This window comes from Lepus europaeus, chromosome 1 (genome assembly GCF_033115175.1).
Source record: "Lepus europaeus isolate LE1 chromosome 1, mLepTim1.pri, whole genome shotgun sequence".
NCBI classification, from domain to species: domain Eukaryota; kingdom Metazoa; phylum Chordata; class Mammalia; order Lagomorpha; family Leporidae; genus Lepus; species Lepus europaeus.
This window is the reverse complement of record NC_084827.1, coordinates 178,143,294-178,159,701: the sequence shown is the minus strand read 5'-3', so window position 1 is coordinate 178,159,701 and position 16,408 is coordinate 178,143,294. Positions and strand designations below refer to the sequence as shown.

General features: G+C 49.0%; 2 protein-coding genes across 6 annotated transcripts in view; one reads left to right on the top strand and one right to left on the bottom strand.

Moving 5' to 3' along the window:
* The window catches only part of LOC133761011 (UDP-glucuronosyltransferase 1-6), a 215,355-nt gene that overhangs the window by 11,656 nt on the left and 187,291 nt on the right, over positions 1–16,408 (bottom strand). Inside the window, exon 1 of one of the 4 annotated variants that reach the window (XM_062193657.1) lies at positions 4,025–4,891. The exons of the other annotated variants lie outside the window; for them this stretch is intronic. Within the exon in view, the coding sequence (XP_062049641.1) occupies positions 4,025–4,891 (867 nt within the window). Of the gene's footprint in view, positions 1–4,024; positions 4,892–16,408 lie in introns of those variants that run through there. 4 annotated transcript variants of the gene reach the window in all.
* LOC133761038 (dnaJ homolog subfamily B member 3-like) lies at positions 373–16,247 on the top strand. 2 transcript variants are annotated; one of them, XR_009866027.1, is made up of 2 exons: positions 373–685; positions 15,643–16,247. XR_009866027.1 is itself a non-coding variant. In XM_062193690.1 (2 exons), exon 2 carries the CDS (start codon positions 9,146–9,148, stop codon positions 9,998–10,000), a length of 855 nt encoding a protein of 284 aa, XP_062049674.1. In that variant the 5' UTR covers positions 373–685; positions 5,332–9,145; the 3' UTR covers positions 10,001–10,576. The 2 variants fall into 2 exon arrangements, 1 of the variants encoding a protein (XP_062049674.1); XM_062193690.1 differs by lacking the exon at positions 15,643–16,247 and adding an exon at positions 5,332–10,576.

Below are 16,408 nucleotides of genomic sequence, written 5' to 3'. Positions count from 1 at the left end.
GCCTGCAGGTCCATCAAGAGCCAAGTTCAACAGCAGGAGTTGGCTGAGGGTGAGGTGGCACGCAAGTCCATCTAGGGAGGAGGGCAGGGACGTGAGGAGACTGATTATCATGGCCAACACCTGGGCCAGGTTTTATGGGGCTCAGTAAAGGTAAGGTCCATTCCCTATTTGGCAAAACTTCTCGTACCCCTTGCCCTGACTTTACAGACCCTGGAACGGCCAAAGAAGGAAGCACTGGATAACCCTGGATCCCCACCCCTTGGCTCGTCTGTGTCCAAATGTGGTGCAATCCTCGTGTTCTGCTGGAACTTCTCCACCCAGTGGGAGACTTTCCAGAGAGCTCCTAAGCTCTTCCCTGAGTTCAGTATTTTCAGTTCCAGACTTCCTAATAGATTTTCCCCTTCGCAAATGTCTGTGGTTTTTCCAGAATCTTTTTGTAGCACTCAGACAACATGTTGGAAGCATGTTGCTGTCCCACGATGCATTCGAGTTCCCCGTACACACCCCACACTCCCCAGAACCTGCTTCCTCTCCTCATCTTGAGATCTCTGGCCCTGCTGAGCTGGGTCTGGCTGCTCTCAAAGCTGAGATGGTCCCACACCCTGATGGGGGCCGACATCCTGGAATCCTCCACTTTCATCTCTTCTCCCAATGTCACCTGGACACATCAAAGACTCATCTCATGGTAGGCCATGCTTTCTTTATGGGATTTCTTATGAAATAGAAATTTTATCTTTATTCTTGAAGTTCAAGACTTTTAAAGTGAGTATTGTTGAGACTGGAAGATCGCCCCCAGGGGAATCCAAATGTAGAGTAGCAGTTGTTGTTATTTAAAGACCACAGGGGAAAAGAGAGACAATAAATTGAAAAGCCAGCAAAAACTAGGAAAAGGAAACATGGCAAACACAATGAGACTCAAAGAGCCTGGGAGGGTTACAATCAGATCAATCAGCCAGAAAATTCAACAGATAAAATTCACCTAGTAAAGAACTCTGGCCAGATTAAAAATACCTGCTCTGTGTTGTTTAAAAAGAAAGAAAAAGAAGATTTGAAGACAAAGGGATTATAGAGAACTATAAACAAAAATAATATAGGGGTATTGATGTCAATATAAAAAAAAGTAGAATTCTTGATTAAAACATTAAACAAGACAAAGAGGGCTACTATCAGATGCAATTTACAAAGATATTTTCACACATAAGCCTGCTTGCACTAAACAAGATGGCAATCACCATGTAGTCAATAAAATTTACCATTTGGACAAATGTGTGGGGTAGGGGGTATTATCATTACATAAAGTTCAGCAGTCTCTCCCGCAAACATCTTAAATACATAAAGGCTACTTGCCAAAAAAAAAAAAAAAAAAGGCAAACACAAAATGACAACATAAAAATTATTTCTATTCAAAGAACCCTTGCTACCACCAGAGTTACGCAATGGTTTCTAGAAGTTCCAGTGAAAGCAACACTGACATTCAGCATGGAGTTTACCACTGAAGGAGCCAACATTTGTTTACCGGCAAATGACTGCATGTGAATTTTTAAAAAATATGGAAATCAACATTCTGGTGAAATAGTTGAATACTGAGGAACTGGCTAGAAACAAAAATAGTGAAAACCAGCTAGAGACAGAGATGGGGGAAATGACACATTCACAGTAGTGACCAAAAAACTGTAAACAAGAATAAGGTAGAACCAGAAAAAAGCAGTAAGAAACAACAAATATGAAGAAAACTCTAACATACTAATCTTCGCTATGATCTTCGAAGTCACAATGACAAAGTCCTGGAACAGAAATCTCAGTGTGTTTCAGAGGGATCTAGATCAGATGGCCAGCAGAAAAACCTGTGGTACATAAACGCCATACAGGCTATTTAACACTTAAAAAATTTGACTCATATTTTGAACAGGAGCAATATTCATGATGTATTAATAAGTGAGCAATAGGGACCTACATTATCACCAAATTTTGTAAACCAAACAATAAAAATGCTGTGTGTGTGTGGGGGGGGGGGGGAGACTAAAGAGTCGTTGGGGCTTACTAACTCTCCAGGAACCAGTCCCAACTTCATATTCTTTTCTCTGTTTGTATTCCTTCATTTAGCCACTATTTGCTGAGTGCCCACTGCCTCGGGTGCTAACATTTAAGGGACTCCAAGCATTGTAGACCCAGTGCAGGTGTTGAGAGTGCAGCACACAGCAGATGTGACTGACACAAAACCACAGCTGCCCTGACCGTGGCCCAGGGAGTGCAGGACACGGTCAGTGGACAATGGTCTTGACCCGCTGACTGAAGCACTGAATGTGCTACAAAGGGAAGTGAGAGTGCTGGGTTAGAGAGGGCAGCTCTGCGAGGAAGCGGCATTCAAGCTGTCCTGGAACATGAGAAGGCGGACATCTAACTAGCTCGGGGAACAGCATGCTCAAGGGTTCTGAATTGGGAAAGATTCTGAAATGTTCCAGGAATAGGCAGAAGGCCAGCATAACTGGGAATGCCCACCAGATTTATAGATGAGTTCTCCCATTTTGATTAGAATGTCCATTAGGCATGCACATCTCCAATGCCTTAAGCTCCAGAGTGAATGTGAAACACGACGACTTTCTCTTGGATCCTTCATGATGGTGTCAAAAATACTCCCCTTGAATACTTCTCCAATGTGGACAAGTTGACCCCATCTCTTTCCTTTGTTTTGAGAGGTGTTCATCAGCTTGGTGGTAGCTCACCCATTCCTTGCCCTCCACTTGAAAGAGAATCATTAATGGTTTTCTGTACTGTTGGGTTTTCTCATCTTACTTTTAGGAAACCAGCACCTTCTTTCTTAACCAGACCACCCCATGCAACACACACTTGTGCAGCAGCCTGTGAGGTCCAGAGCCACAGAGGCAGATCTCTGAAGGGCCATCGGATCCTACTTCACATTACAAATGAAGGATCAAAGCCCACAGAAGGGGAATCTGGTCACAAGGCAGTGGAGCACAGGCATCAGCACAGCGTCTGATTCCTGACTTGGTGCTCTTGCTGGTGCCCAGAGTCTCTCCTCCCCAATCACACAATCATTTAGAACACGGCTAGGACTGCAACAGAAATAAGGCCCAGTGGTCTCCACGGGCGAGAACAGCCCCTAGGTAGGAGCCAGATTCAGCAGCTGGGAAATGCCTGTGCTACTGGGAGGTCCTCGGCAAATACCCGCAGGATAAATGAATGACAGACCACTGAAACGTCCCCCTCCAGAGAGTCCTTCCCCTACCATCTGAAGATGCCTCTCCTGCTCATTTTCTAGTAAATTCAAGGAGATTTAGACGGGGGTGTGAATGCCACGTTTTGTTCATTTCGAAATCTGGGGAGGGAGAAATTAGCATATTATCATTTCTGGGAAAGTGACTCTGCCCAGTGTCACAACCCGAGAGTTAGGCAATTCACTCATTAGAAGGAAAGAACTGCAGGATCTAGCCACCCACTAGAGCATCTCAAGCAGGGTGGGGGACCTTTTTCTAAGAAGCCATTAGGATATTAATAACATCATTCCGAGCGGTACAACACTGTCAACTTAAAGATCACTCTGCTAGATCACTGAATTTCAAGGCCTGCCTGCAGTTGCCTTGGCAGGGCCAGATCAAATGATTTTGCAGCCAGACATTCCCCACCCCTGATCTGGAAACTGGAGCCGTACCCAGGACCATCAAAACAACTTTCCTTGCCAGAATCTATAGATATCAAACAACTATTTCATCAACCTCAAATATTGCCTAGCTGACCCAATCAAGGTGCCCGCCGCACATTTCTGTGCTCAGCAGATAATGCCTGTTGCATCTAACTGATCTCTATCCACTGGAGCACACAGCAAAATATCAAAATATGCTTTGTATCTGAGGCTACAAAGAAATAAGCCAGAAGACGATGCCGAGACAGAGGAGCTCAGGCCCAGAAGACTTGCAAGACAGAAATTCACAGTCATTTTAAACTACCTCAGCAAGCTCACCCATACAAAGCGCTTGCAAGAACAGAGGCTAACTCACATACACACCGGCGACAGTGGGTTTCTGTGGAGGCAGTTGATCCCCCCAACAAAAACCATGTTGGGCATGATGGGCCTGGGGTAGTCCTTCACGAAGTCACCTCTCAACAGCCAGACAGACGCAGAGCTCATAAGCTCCTGGACACTCATGTCTCTCTGGAGGACTTCCGAGGCAAGCGACGCATACGGGGAATAAACCACATCACACAGGAAGTTTTCCATCAAGGCCACAAGCGCGTTCTTCACGCGCTGCAGGAAGCTCATGTGATCCGAGCTAACGGTCATGATCCTGGGCACGTAGGACAGAGGGCTGGGGCACTGGGTAGCCTTGGAGTCCATGCTGCACGGCAGTGCATTCAAGAAGTACACGGCGGGCAGAGCCAGGTAGCGGGCCACAATGGAGCCACAAGGAAGGAAAGGGTCAGTCAACACGGCATCAAAGCCGGCTTCCGCCAGGGAGGCCATGACATCCTTGTTGTGCAGTAAGTGGGAGCAGCCAGAGAGCAGCAGAGCGGAGTCCTTTTTGACTTTCTTGTATGTTGTCACCACACGCTGCAGGAAAGGAGCGTTCTCAAAAACATTACGGCCGAGTGCGATAAAGCTTTCCTCCACTTCCTTCCTTTGGAATGGCACGGGGTACTTCCTCAAGGTGTAAGATGCTCCCTCTTTTATGAAGACCGAGGCGTCAGGCGCTAAGACCACTATTTCATGTCCCCTCTGCTGGAGCTGCTGGATGAGCCCAAGCATGCTCAGCCAGTGGCTGCCATCAATGGGGACCAATAGCAGCTTGGAGGCATGAGCCACGCTGGGGCTGAGGACACACAGCAGCAGGCCCAGGACGGACAGGCGACGTGGGTCCTGGCACCCTGTGGCCATGGTACTCTGCCTCTGCTCCTGCCAGAGTGCGCCTGTTCTCTCCTACTCACATGTTGCAAGAACCAATCTACCCAACAAGTTAATGTGTGACTGTGTCACATGGTGAAAGCCAGCTGCTCGAGCAGCAGGAAGTAGAGATGAAGACGGTGGAGGTTTGCTGGGCTTTTTTACGGGCAATCACAGTTGAACTGACTGACTCAGGTTCTTGAGTGGCCACAGAAAGCACACTTCCTCCAGAACCTTTGGGTCCATTACATTAGTACTTTCCTCAACCAAAAAGTGCCACCAGAGAGAGAAAACGACTATGTGGTGACAAATCAGGCTTCCCTTTCAGAAATGACCTGTTTCTAGAAAGACTTCTAGAAAGAAAAGAACAAGGCAGTGCAACCCATCTTGGTCATGGAGACCTTCACCAATACCCTTCTCCGTATCTCACTCAGGGCTCCGCATCATCGCCTGGCGTCGTCCTTGACTCATTCAACAACGAGTATTTATCAAGCCTGGCACAGCACTGGGACCACCACCCAAGAGTCTTCGCTTCCCCAGAATTCGTGCTCCATCGGGAGGAACAGACTCACCAACTGCACAAATGGGCACCCTGGAGACTGTGATACTTACTAAGACTGAAATCTTATGCTGGAGGCACACCCGGGTAGAGTACGACCAGAAAGGGAACTCTACTTGAGACAACGTGCATGCAAGCCTTCTCCAAAGACAGATCTGGAAGCGCTCAGAAAGAACATTCTCTAAATAGAAAGCCAAAATACGAAGGAACTTCAAAACAAAAGTGTGGGAAAACGGAATTAAAAGATAAGTTTCTTTTGGTACATAATTTTTTTGAATCTGTAATATGCATTTCCCATGAACTTTATGAAGATCCTTGTATGTGTGAATTTCAAAACTTTTCACACCAAAAACAACTTATCTTTCAATTCTATTTTCCACAAATGTTTTGAAGTACTCGCAAGACAAACACTAAAGCATGTTAAATTGCATTCCTCATAGGAACCCAAGGTTCAGAGCAAATAAGACCCTCAGGAAAATTCTGATGACCGAGTTGAAGGCAAAGGGGAGAGCTGGGTAAAAACAGTAAGAATTTAAATATACTGAGTGTGTACTATGTGCCAAACATGGTGCTAAATTCATCACAAGGCATCCTTGGTAATCCCTCAGAGCTGTCCTGTAGAGGCAGAATCTACTTTCCCATTTTATAAATGAAGACAGGCTGAGAGGTGCACAACGGTTTGTCAGAGTCCTGTACTTCCCAAGTGGCAGAGCCGAGGCCCAGGACCTGGGGTCAGTGCCCTGCTCCTAACAACAGCTCCCTGCACCCTCAGTGATATCCAAACAATGATGTACAAGCCCCTGATTGAAACTTACAGCCTGTTAGAAGTCAGAAGGAAACCTGTGATCCCCCACAGTCATTACCCAATGGAAGTAAGTGGAGAGAAGGTAGAGACAGGACGACAAGGCCAAGGGCAATGCACTGGGTGACCACTATCCAGTTCCAGCTGTGCCTCAGGAGACCAGATGAAGAGTCAGGAAGTATCATGGCTGCTAAACACAAATGCCCCCCCCCCCCCCGCCAAGAAAAGGGCCAATGGGAGTGCAGACAGAACTGAGCGGTCCACATTTTTTTTTCTTTTTAAGATTTTTATTTATTTGAGAGGTAGAGTTACAGAGAGGTAGAGACAGAGAAAAAGGTCTTCCATCCACTGGTCTATTCCCCTGATGGCTGCAATGGCCAGAGCTGGACCAATCTGAAGCCAGGAGCCAGGAGCCAGGAGAGTCTTCCGAGTCTCCCACATGGGTGCAGGGGCCCAAGCACTTGGGCCATATTCTATTGCCTTCCCAGGCCATATCTGGGAACTGGATCAGAAGTGGAGCAGCCAGGACTCAAACTGGCACCCATATGGGATTCCGACACCACAGGTGCTTAGCCCACTATGCCAGAGTGCCAGCCCCAAAGTCCACTTTTTCTTTGGAGATACACTCGGAACTCAGCATTGTGACCATGGACATTACAAGCCACCCATGCTTGGGCAGTACTTGGGGGTCTTGGAGAAACTCCTGAGTTGACACCTCAGTGTCCTGTGGGGCCCTCTCATTCCAGTACTTAGGGTAGGTACATAAGTACCTCTCCCTGGGGCTAACATCCTTCCTCCACAGACTTCCAGTCTTGTGTGTGCTTGTTCCTGAGTGTACACACACACACACACACACTCACATAACCGGAAGCCTCTCCCCAAGCCCAGGCACTCTTCATTCCCAGTGAGCAGCAAGGCCTTCATTCTGTCACACCACTATCTAAAATTCACAGTCCAGGTTGAACTCTGAGAGCAATAATGGAGCCCCAGTGTCAGGAGAGTTCATCTGGAGACTACACAGAGCAAAGAGGCTACACTACACACTCACCAGTTACGATCTCCCGACTTGCTGGAATCACACACAGCCTGCAGGCTTTCGGAGGTGACTGTGCACCAAGACCGTTTGGGGCCACAACTCTGTCCCTGGGCAGGGAACGTTGCTTCTGATCTGGACTGCAGGAAATCCAGATTCACGCTCATCAGACTGGCAGCCATGACTACGCAATCCATTACAGCCTCCCTCCTAGAACCTAAGCAGATCCACACTCAAAATCCATTGTGAATCCCTTCATTCACCAAATATGCAGGGAACGTGTGAGCACTTCTGCACCCCAGGATCTGTGCTAGGAGCTGGGGCCAGAAAACCAGGTTAGAAATAGTCCCTGCCTGCGAGGAGAGACGGAGAGCGAGGCAGTTGCAGGGCAGGGTGAGCTCTGTTCTGGTGCGAGAGCACAGGTGTCCTGGGACATGCACAACGCTGCAGTGCTGGGGCTCCCAGAGAGTGGAGTGCCGGCTGGGGCTGGGGCTACCGGAGAGTGGAGTGCCGGCTGGAGCATGGCTGGAATCCACTAAGAGGCGCTTTCCTCTTAGGCTAAAGCCAGAAGAGGCCTCCACCACTCAGCACACTCCTAGCTCTTTGACCACAGCAGAGTGGAAGGATTTGTTACTAAAGGAGAAACACAGACATAGTCATTGCCCCATGGGTCATCTATGGGTATCTCCAGTGGAAACAGAACTGTCACTCTTGTTTCCTGTTCTGCCTCGTATCCGGTAGTAGCAGTGTGTAAAACCGCTCTTGCTACTAGACTATTGAGAGAGGCATCTACTGCTTGCAGGCAGGGTCTGGGCTCTGGAATCGCTCACACAGGCCCCAGACAGTAAGCACTCAGCAAGCTTCTATGTGGAGGGGACTTCACTCCCCCTCTGTGCTCTGGGTCCTAAATCCAAGCAAGCAAGTGCTGACTCCAGACGATTCGTCACTATCTCTCGGGTCCCGGTGCATGGTCCAGGGTCAGGGCCCCAGCTCCCTGTCTCCCCAGCCTCCAGCTATCACTTCTGACAGCTGCCCCTTGCACTTCCCCTCTCCACACCACTGACACCTTGGTAAGCAGCTTCACAGGGCCCAGAGGAAAACTCAGATCTGTGGTCCTGGCCTCAGGACTCCCTTCAAAGATCCGCAGTCCACCTGTCCACACTTCTCCTCTCCACCTGTCTCTGCCCTTTACCCTCCAGCCATTCTCGATTGCTTGCCCTTCCCAAAGGGTGCTCTGTACTTTCCCCATTACTCTGTTTATACTGGGCTGTCGTATTGGCTTCCTACAGTTCATTGCTTCCTTACCAAGTGTCAAGTTCAAAGCTTCAAGTTCAGCCACTCAAGCTCTGTGGCTGCTCCGCTGAGATAATGTGGCCTCTGCAGACCTGTTATCTCTTGTGGTGAAGTCATAGAGGGTTCACGGGTTAATCATTTCCCCCTTGGAACTAAGTGACCTTAGTTGGTGGGTTGCATCCCAGTTTATCCAAGCAGAGAATACAGTGCCCGACAGAGAATAAAGACAAACTGAAGTTAACCTAGACGTCAAGAAACGTCAGAAGGGAACGTCGTGGTCCCGCCGCGGTCTTTGTGGGAACGCCGGCTGCGCCCCAGGTGTGCCCGGAGTCCCGTCCTGACCGCGGCCACAGCTTCGGACTTTGACACATCAGACCAGCGGCTCCTGGGCTCGGCCAGGGAGTCCTGGGGATGCCCAGGGGTTTTCCAGTCAAACCATTTCCACAATAATGCCGCTCTTCTCCGTCCACCCTACCTGCGGACAACCGCGCGGCCGCCGCCCCCGGCGCGACGTCACACAGCGCTTCCGGCAGGGCAGGCCCGGCAGCACGGCATTCTGGGATGCGGCGGCCGCCTCAGCCTCGGCCAATGGGACGCGGCCACGTCACAAAGGGCGCCGCTGTCGCACGGCCCGGCGTCGCCTGGCACGCGGACGCCCGGGCCCGCGCCCCTGGGCTGCTCGCCTCGCCGCGTCCCCGGGCCGTGGCCGCCTCCGACATGGTGGACTACTACGAGGTGCTGGGCGTGCCCCGGCACGCCTCGCCCGACGCCATCAAGAAGGCGTACCGCAAGCTGGCGCTCAGGTGGCACCCGGACAAAAACCCCGAGAACGAGCAGGAAGCCGAGAGGCGGTTCAAGCAGGTGGCCGCGGCCTACGAGGTGCTGTCGGACGCCCAGAAGCGCGACGTCTACGACCGCGGCGGCGAGCCCTGCGCGGACCCCTTCGAGAGCGTCTTCACCTTCCGCGACCCCGCCGACGTCTTCAGGGAGTTCTTCGGCGGCCGGGACCCGTTCTCCTTCGACTTCCTCGGGGACCCGCTGGAGAACCTGTTCTTCTTCGGCGCTCGGAGGAGCTCCCGGGGCCGCCGGAGCCGGGCGTCCGCGCCGCTCTTCTCCAGCGTCGGCGACTTCCCGGCGGCGTTCGGGGGCGGCTTCTCCTCCCTGGACGCGGGCTCTGCTTCCTGCGGGTCCCTGGGCGCCGGAGGCCTCGCCGCCTTCTCCGTGTCGTGTGGGGGCGGGGCCGCGGGCAGCTTCAAGTCCGTGTCGACCTCCACCGAGATCGTGGGCGGCAAGAAGATCACCACCAGGCGGGTGGTGCAGAACGGCCAGGAGAGGGTGGAGGTGGAGGAGGACGGCGAGTTAAAGTCGCTGATAATAAACGGCAAAGAGCAGCTGCTGCGCATCGGCACCCCGTGACCGCGGCCCGCGGCGGCGTCAGAGCACCTCGGAGGGGCGGCGGCGACTTTGCTTTTTTTTTTTCCTGCGATTGCAAATGAAACTCTACGTGGAAAACAGCTGTACCAGGGATTCATAAACGGATCATTGCAGTGCCTGTTTGTTGTTAATTGCTGGCACCACGTGCCGGGGGTCTCTGTCTTTGAAACTGTTGTAAATATCCGTGTGCACTTTGCTATTTATTAAACTGCATACCAAGGCAAACGATTACTTTCCTAGAGTTGGACAAGCTGTTCACCACGGCACCTTGACGCTTCGCTTTGCCGGTTTGGTTTGAAGCGTGGCCAGGTCGCTCGCTCAGTCCGTTTATACTGAGTTGTTTCAGCGCACAGAGTGAACGGCTGAGCGCCACAGACTTGCTGCTGATGTGCAGGGAGAGCTGACTGGGCTTAACTGTGTCAGCACCTACCGGGCTTTATGAAGGCAGGTGAGCCTGGCAGTAGGTGTATTGGTTTTTTGTGGTTGCCACAACCAATCACCACAAACTTGATGACTTGTAAGATAAGCATTTATTAGCTTTCTTGAGGTCAAATAATAAACGAGCATTTATTAACTCTTGGAAGTCAGAAGTCTAAAATCCATTTCACTGGGCTGGAATCAGTGTTGGCCAGCGCACACATCCTCTGAAAGCTAAGGGCAACATACCTAAGTATGTAACTGCCCGGGATAGCACGGGTGGTCAGTGGCATGTTACACTGTGCTCAGCCCTGACTTGGTCTACGACGATACTTGATCCTAGGAATGCAGGAAAGCATCTCCACGAGGCTACACAAAATACCACTGTCGTGTGTGACACATACATTAGGTTTGTGGAAACCAGGTTTCACCTGAAATGCTGACTGGCTTAGGCACCATACGTATGGCGGAGGAAAGGAAATAGCATTATTTTGGCATGGGTTGTGCCCCAGATGAATTCTTATGGGGACATAGTTGTCTCAAGAACGTTCCTCACCAAGTGTCCCAACCCTTGATTATTTCTGAAGGAGATTTGCATTAAGTCATGAGAGCCAAAGGACAGCTGAACTAGACTGGCTACTACACGCAGCAAGTTCTTAACCATTTGCAAGAAGGTTATGTGGCCTGCACACATGGTCAACAAAGCAGGATGATATGAGAAGCCCTTTAGTGCCCTTAGAGTGTCATCCTTAGGGCGTGACATGCAACCAACACAGAAGCCTGGGATTCAGCCGGCACTATCCTGTGAGATCTCAGACCACAGAGGAATTTTCTTCCTGGATCAAGAAGTATCAGAGTAGGAAAACACTACCAGGCTGTTAAAAAATGAGTTCAATGAGACAAGCATTTGACCTGCTGGTTCAGATGCCTCTGTCCCACACTGGAGTGCTTGGGTTCAAGCCCCAGCCCTGGCTCCTGACTTCAGCTTCCTGTTAATGCAGACCCTGGGAGGCAGTGGTGATGACTCAAGTAATTAGGTTTCTGCCACCCACGTGGGAGACCAGGACTCAGTTCCTGACTCCCTCCTTTGGCCTTGGCTCAGGCCCAGCGTTGTAGGCATTTGGGATATGAACCAGCTCACTCTTTTCCTCCAGGGAGCTCAGACCAGTGAAGATACTCACTGAATAGTTTGCTGAGCTGAGTTTGTTTCTGCAGAAGTTGAGGAAGTGATAGGGTATGTATGTTGGAAACCACCACTCTGGATAGGATAGACCTAGTGTGTGTTTTATCTACAGAATTGGTTAAAATAGATAACCGTTCACTGGTCAGCAATTTGGTGCTCAAGTTCACTCAGAGGTCATGGGTTATTAACAACCCTGGCTTCTTGTAACAGCTGAAGGCAAAGATTTCAGCTTTGACATATCCTGTTGTAAATACAAAGTTCTCTTTTTATAGAGGTATAAAACATTTAAAGAATTTTCAAAATTGAAAATATCTTTTAAATGTCTTGGTTACAAAAAATAAAAACAACAAAACCACTCACATGGGTCTCTGTGGGCGTTCGTCCTTTGTGGAGTGGTTTGGGTAGGCTTTCCAAGCGGGAAAAGGCTTTCTCTCTGCTGAAAGGTGACTGCCTCATGTCCCGTGCAGTGGATTTTCCCCGCAGGATCACCGTGAGTTTACCAGGCAGGGAGAGGAAAGTCCCTCAGGAGACATGGAGACCAGAGTCCATCTCCTCCTGGTCCAAAAACCCCAAAGGCACTTCTGACTGCAGCTCACACACAGCTGCTTTTAGGTCAGCTAACTTCACATGGTGGGAAGCATTTGGAGGCGAGGGTGTTCTTTTCAGAGAGCCATTTATCAATCTACTCGTTTCTCCTAATTCTACTCTTCTATCTCCAAAGAGAGACCTCCTCCATCTTGGGAAGTCATTCACCTGACTCTGCTTATCTTTCTAGAAATTCCTGATTCCACTTCCTCAACAAATGCAGATTCATTTTTCTCCCACTCACGTGGCATCCACTTCAGTGTAATTCCACCCACTGTCTAGTGTGACTCCTCTCTGAGAAGCAGGTGGTGGCCCAGATTGAAGTTCCTAGTCTGTGCTCTACCTTTATGCCACCCGAAGTGGAGTCCACTAGGGGGAGCTCCTTGTTTTTCTCCACTTAGAGAATGCAAGTATTTGTGTGAAGTGAGGGAGAATGTTTCATTTGAATTATCTACATCTGACAAAATTAGGAGGAATTCTTTAACCTTGGGACTTTATGAAAACAAAATTATTTGTGGAGAATGGAAGGGAACAGTCACTGACACAAACAAAGCAAAAAGAACTTTTTTCAAATGTACATTGAAAGCAATAAAAAGTAAAACTGATAACACAGAAAACAAAATCATGCTACATTTGTGCTCTTCCAGAGATCCTCTTCCAGGGCACAGGAGGAAAATAAGAAAAAAAGGAAAACTGGAGAGTAAGAGGGGGTGGAACTTGCAGAATAAAAAAGCTATGGATAACATGTTCTCAAAGAAGAGACCAAAAATTTAAAGGCATAATAGAGGGGGAAAACCTTCAAGTTTTGAATAAGATTTAGGGGGAAAACCTTCAAGTTTTGAATAAGATTTAGGTATAACTTTAGACTTCCTGTCTATGGCAGGCAGAATAATAACCCCCACAAACTCCTCCACACTCTAATCCTTGGAAACTGACCAGGTTACAGTAAATGGCAAAGGGACCTTGCAGGTGTGATTGGATTAAGGCTTTCAGGATGGGTGATGGGCCCAGTGTAATCACTCTTACAAGTCAGAAGTCTCAACATGCCTCACTGTGTCCACATGTAAATGGAAAAGTGCCTTACAATTCCAAAACTGAAGAGAAGTCTTAAAAAATAAAAGCAAAAGGAAGCAGTAATATGAAAAGAATATGCTTACAATAAATAGAAGGAATAAAATTAAACATACACACTATGAATTGACTGAAATCTTACATCAAAACAAGTGCCTGGGCCCTGCCACCCCTATGGGAGACCCAGATCGGGTTTTGGCTCCTGGCTTTGGCCTGGCACAGTCCTGGATGTTGCAGCCTTTTGGGGAGTGAACCTACAGATGAAAGATATTCTCTCTCCCCCTCTCCATGTATCTCCTCATTTCAATAAGTGCTCCTGCCACTGCCTTCTACCACCCTCACCAGACTCCTAATCAACGGGACTGCTTGATCTTGGACTTGAAACTCCAAAGCTATGACCTAAAGAAATCTCTCTATCCTACTTTGTCAGTAGCCTCTGTTACTATTTCCTTATAGTAACAAAAAGCTAATACATCCTTCTACCAAAAATCTGCAAGCAAAACCCCTTGATGAAGTAGTTCACAACTTAATTGTTCTGACACAGTTGAAGGAAATCAAACAACCAAGAAGACAGGACCTTGACCAAGCAGACAGAATTAGCGGAGTCACACCAACACTGTCTACCCTATTACAGGGTCTCTCCCCTGACTCTCATTCCTCTTGGGGACCATTGCAATCCTTAACTACACCATGATGCACCCACAAATATTTGTGCAGATGGGTTCAAAAGTAAACACTTGATTGGATGGAGGCAGCAGTACAGACCTGAGAGAGTGGTTTCCTGTTGGCACAGTTGATGCCCCCAATGAACACCATGTTGGGCATGATGGGCCTGGGGTAGTCCAGCACAAAGTCTCCTCGGAACAGCCACATGGACGCATGGCTGAGAATATCCACCAACGACACCTCTCTCTGAAAAAGCTCAGATGCGAGGCTCGCATATGGATCATAAGAAATGTGGCAAATGTACTTCAGGGTCAGAGGGTAGAGCACGTTCTTGACCCTTTGCAGGAAGCTCATGTGGTCTGAATTCATTGTTAGGAGCCTGGGAATATATGAGGAAGGGTTTGGGCACTGTGTGCCCTCAAAGTCTAGATCACATGGAATCGCACGCAAAAAAAACACAGCAGGAACTGACAGGTACTTAGCCAGCAGTGCCCCGCAGGTGAAGACAGGGTCAGTTAAGACCATATCAAAGGAGCTGTCATTCAAGTGCCCGATTAGAGGTTTGTTGTATAATAGCTCCTTGCAAGACCTGTAAAAGAATGTAGAAACATTTTTCATAGTTGCTATAGTTAGCAAAAATGTCTTCAGAGAGTTTTCCGTTTCAAAGATACTTCCAGAGTTGCCGAAGAATAGTTCATTAAATTCCTCCTGGGTATAAGGAATGGGGTAGGTTTTCAGGGTGAAAGTGTCTTCTCCTTTGATGTGCACATTCAGCTCTGGAGCAAGGACCACAGCCTGGTGTCCTCGGGCGTGGAGCTCCCGCACGACCTCTCGCATGCTGAGCCAGTGGCTGCCCTCCATGGGCACCACCAGCACCCTGCCGCCCTCAGCCCAGGGCAGGACACAGAGCAGGAGCAGCAGCCCTGCCTGCCCCAGCAGGGGAACCTGCACTGCCATGGCCGCCTCCACAGAAACCGTCCGCAGCTCACTTTCTACACCAGGCTGTGCCACCTTTATTAGCTTCCACCTATGTTAGCTTTCCTCATCATTGCTATGCTATCACTGGGCCCCTTATCAAAACAGCATGTCATTGGAAGGCAGAGTTAATCATTGCAGAATAAATCTATCCCTTACTTTAATCACTGCCCTACCCTCTACCTCCACCCAGGAGAGAATAAGCTCTTCTCCCCTATCTTGGAAAAAACTTGTCTGAACCCGCTGCTATCTCCAGGGGAACATCCTAGTTCATGTCCTGCTTTTCATGCAATTTCTAAAAAAGGCTATGGACACACATTTCATTGCCTACTGCTTCTCTGTTAATCACCTTTTATCAGCTGCACATGAACTTGGAGAGGCACTGATACCCTTTCTCCCAAATTCACTTCTCTATTGGATGTGATACTACTTGGCAAGCCCTTAAATTCTTTCCTGGCATGAATGAGGAACAGGGAACTGATCCAGAAATCATAGAACACTGATAAACCAGATTTCCTTAAATGGGAGTGAAGTCACTGGCTCTCCAGTTTTGTTCATTTTCCACATCAGCGTAACTCTTGTAACAATCAGGAAGGGGTTGACTGGGGGCAGCTTTCAAGTATGAGAATTGTTGGAGGGAAAACCAAATGAATCTCGCATTTGCACTTGAGGATATGGTGATGTGATTCTACTGAAGGGATTTTGAAGGCTCCATATCTCCCCACAGGAAAAAGTTGCCATTATCTAAAGGATGCATGGACAAGACAGGCCTAGCAATGCATTCAGACAGCACCTGCTCCCTCTGGCTGCTCATACTGGCAGGAGAGAGAATCTGACCTCAGACCTGGCCTCATCTGCATCTCTTCCCCTGAACGTGAAACCAGGGAGAGACCCAAGGGCCTGGTGTGATGGAAATGTTTGTGAACTACATCATCTCTGAACAACCGCGGCAGTCTCAGGTCATGAGAGGAATACAGCAGCAGGCGGAGAGCGGCAGCCTGGGCCTTGGATCCCCCTCTCTTTCGCGTGGTCTCAGCAGTCTCCTGCACTCTGTTTAGTGAACAAGGTGTGTAGTGACTCTGGTCTTACTGCATCCTGAAGTCTGTTTTCAGGTTTTCCTTCAAAGCTATTGCCAGCCACAAGTCCTGATGAGAACAGAGTTCCCCCAAACAGGACGATGACAGAACTCATGGGGTCCAGTGTTCATATTTCAAGGATACCCCACTGTGGGACTATGGTGGGTCAGGGCCCTATGGGACTGCACTGGTCCCACACTCAAGCCTGGCCACACTCCAGTAAGTTATTCTACATGTACTCAGCAGATTATCATCACCTCCCTCACTTGTTCACCGGGGGGTGGGGGGGTATGTAAGGTAGGGGAGGTAAGATGATATGGAAAGGCACCCGTGGGGGGGTAAGATGATATGGAAAGGCACCCGGTGCTGTCCAGCTTAAAGTCCCAGAGCCACTTTCCATCTCTCCTCATCGTGAGG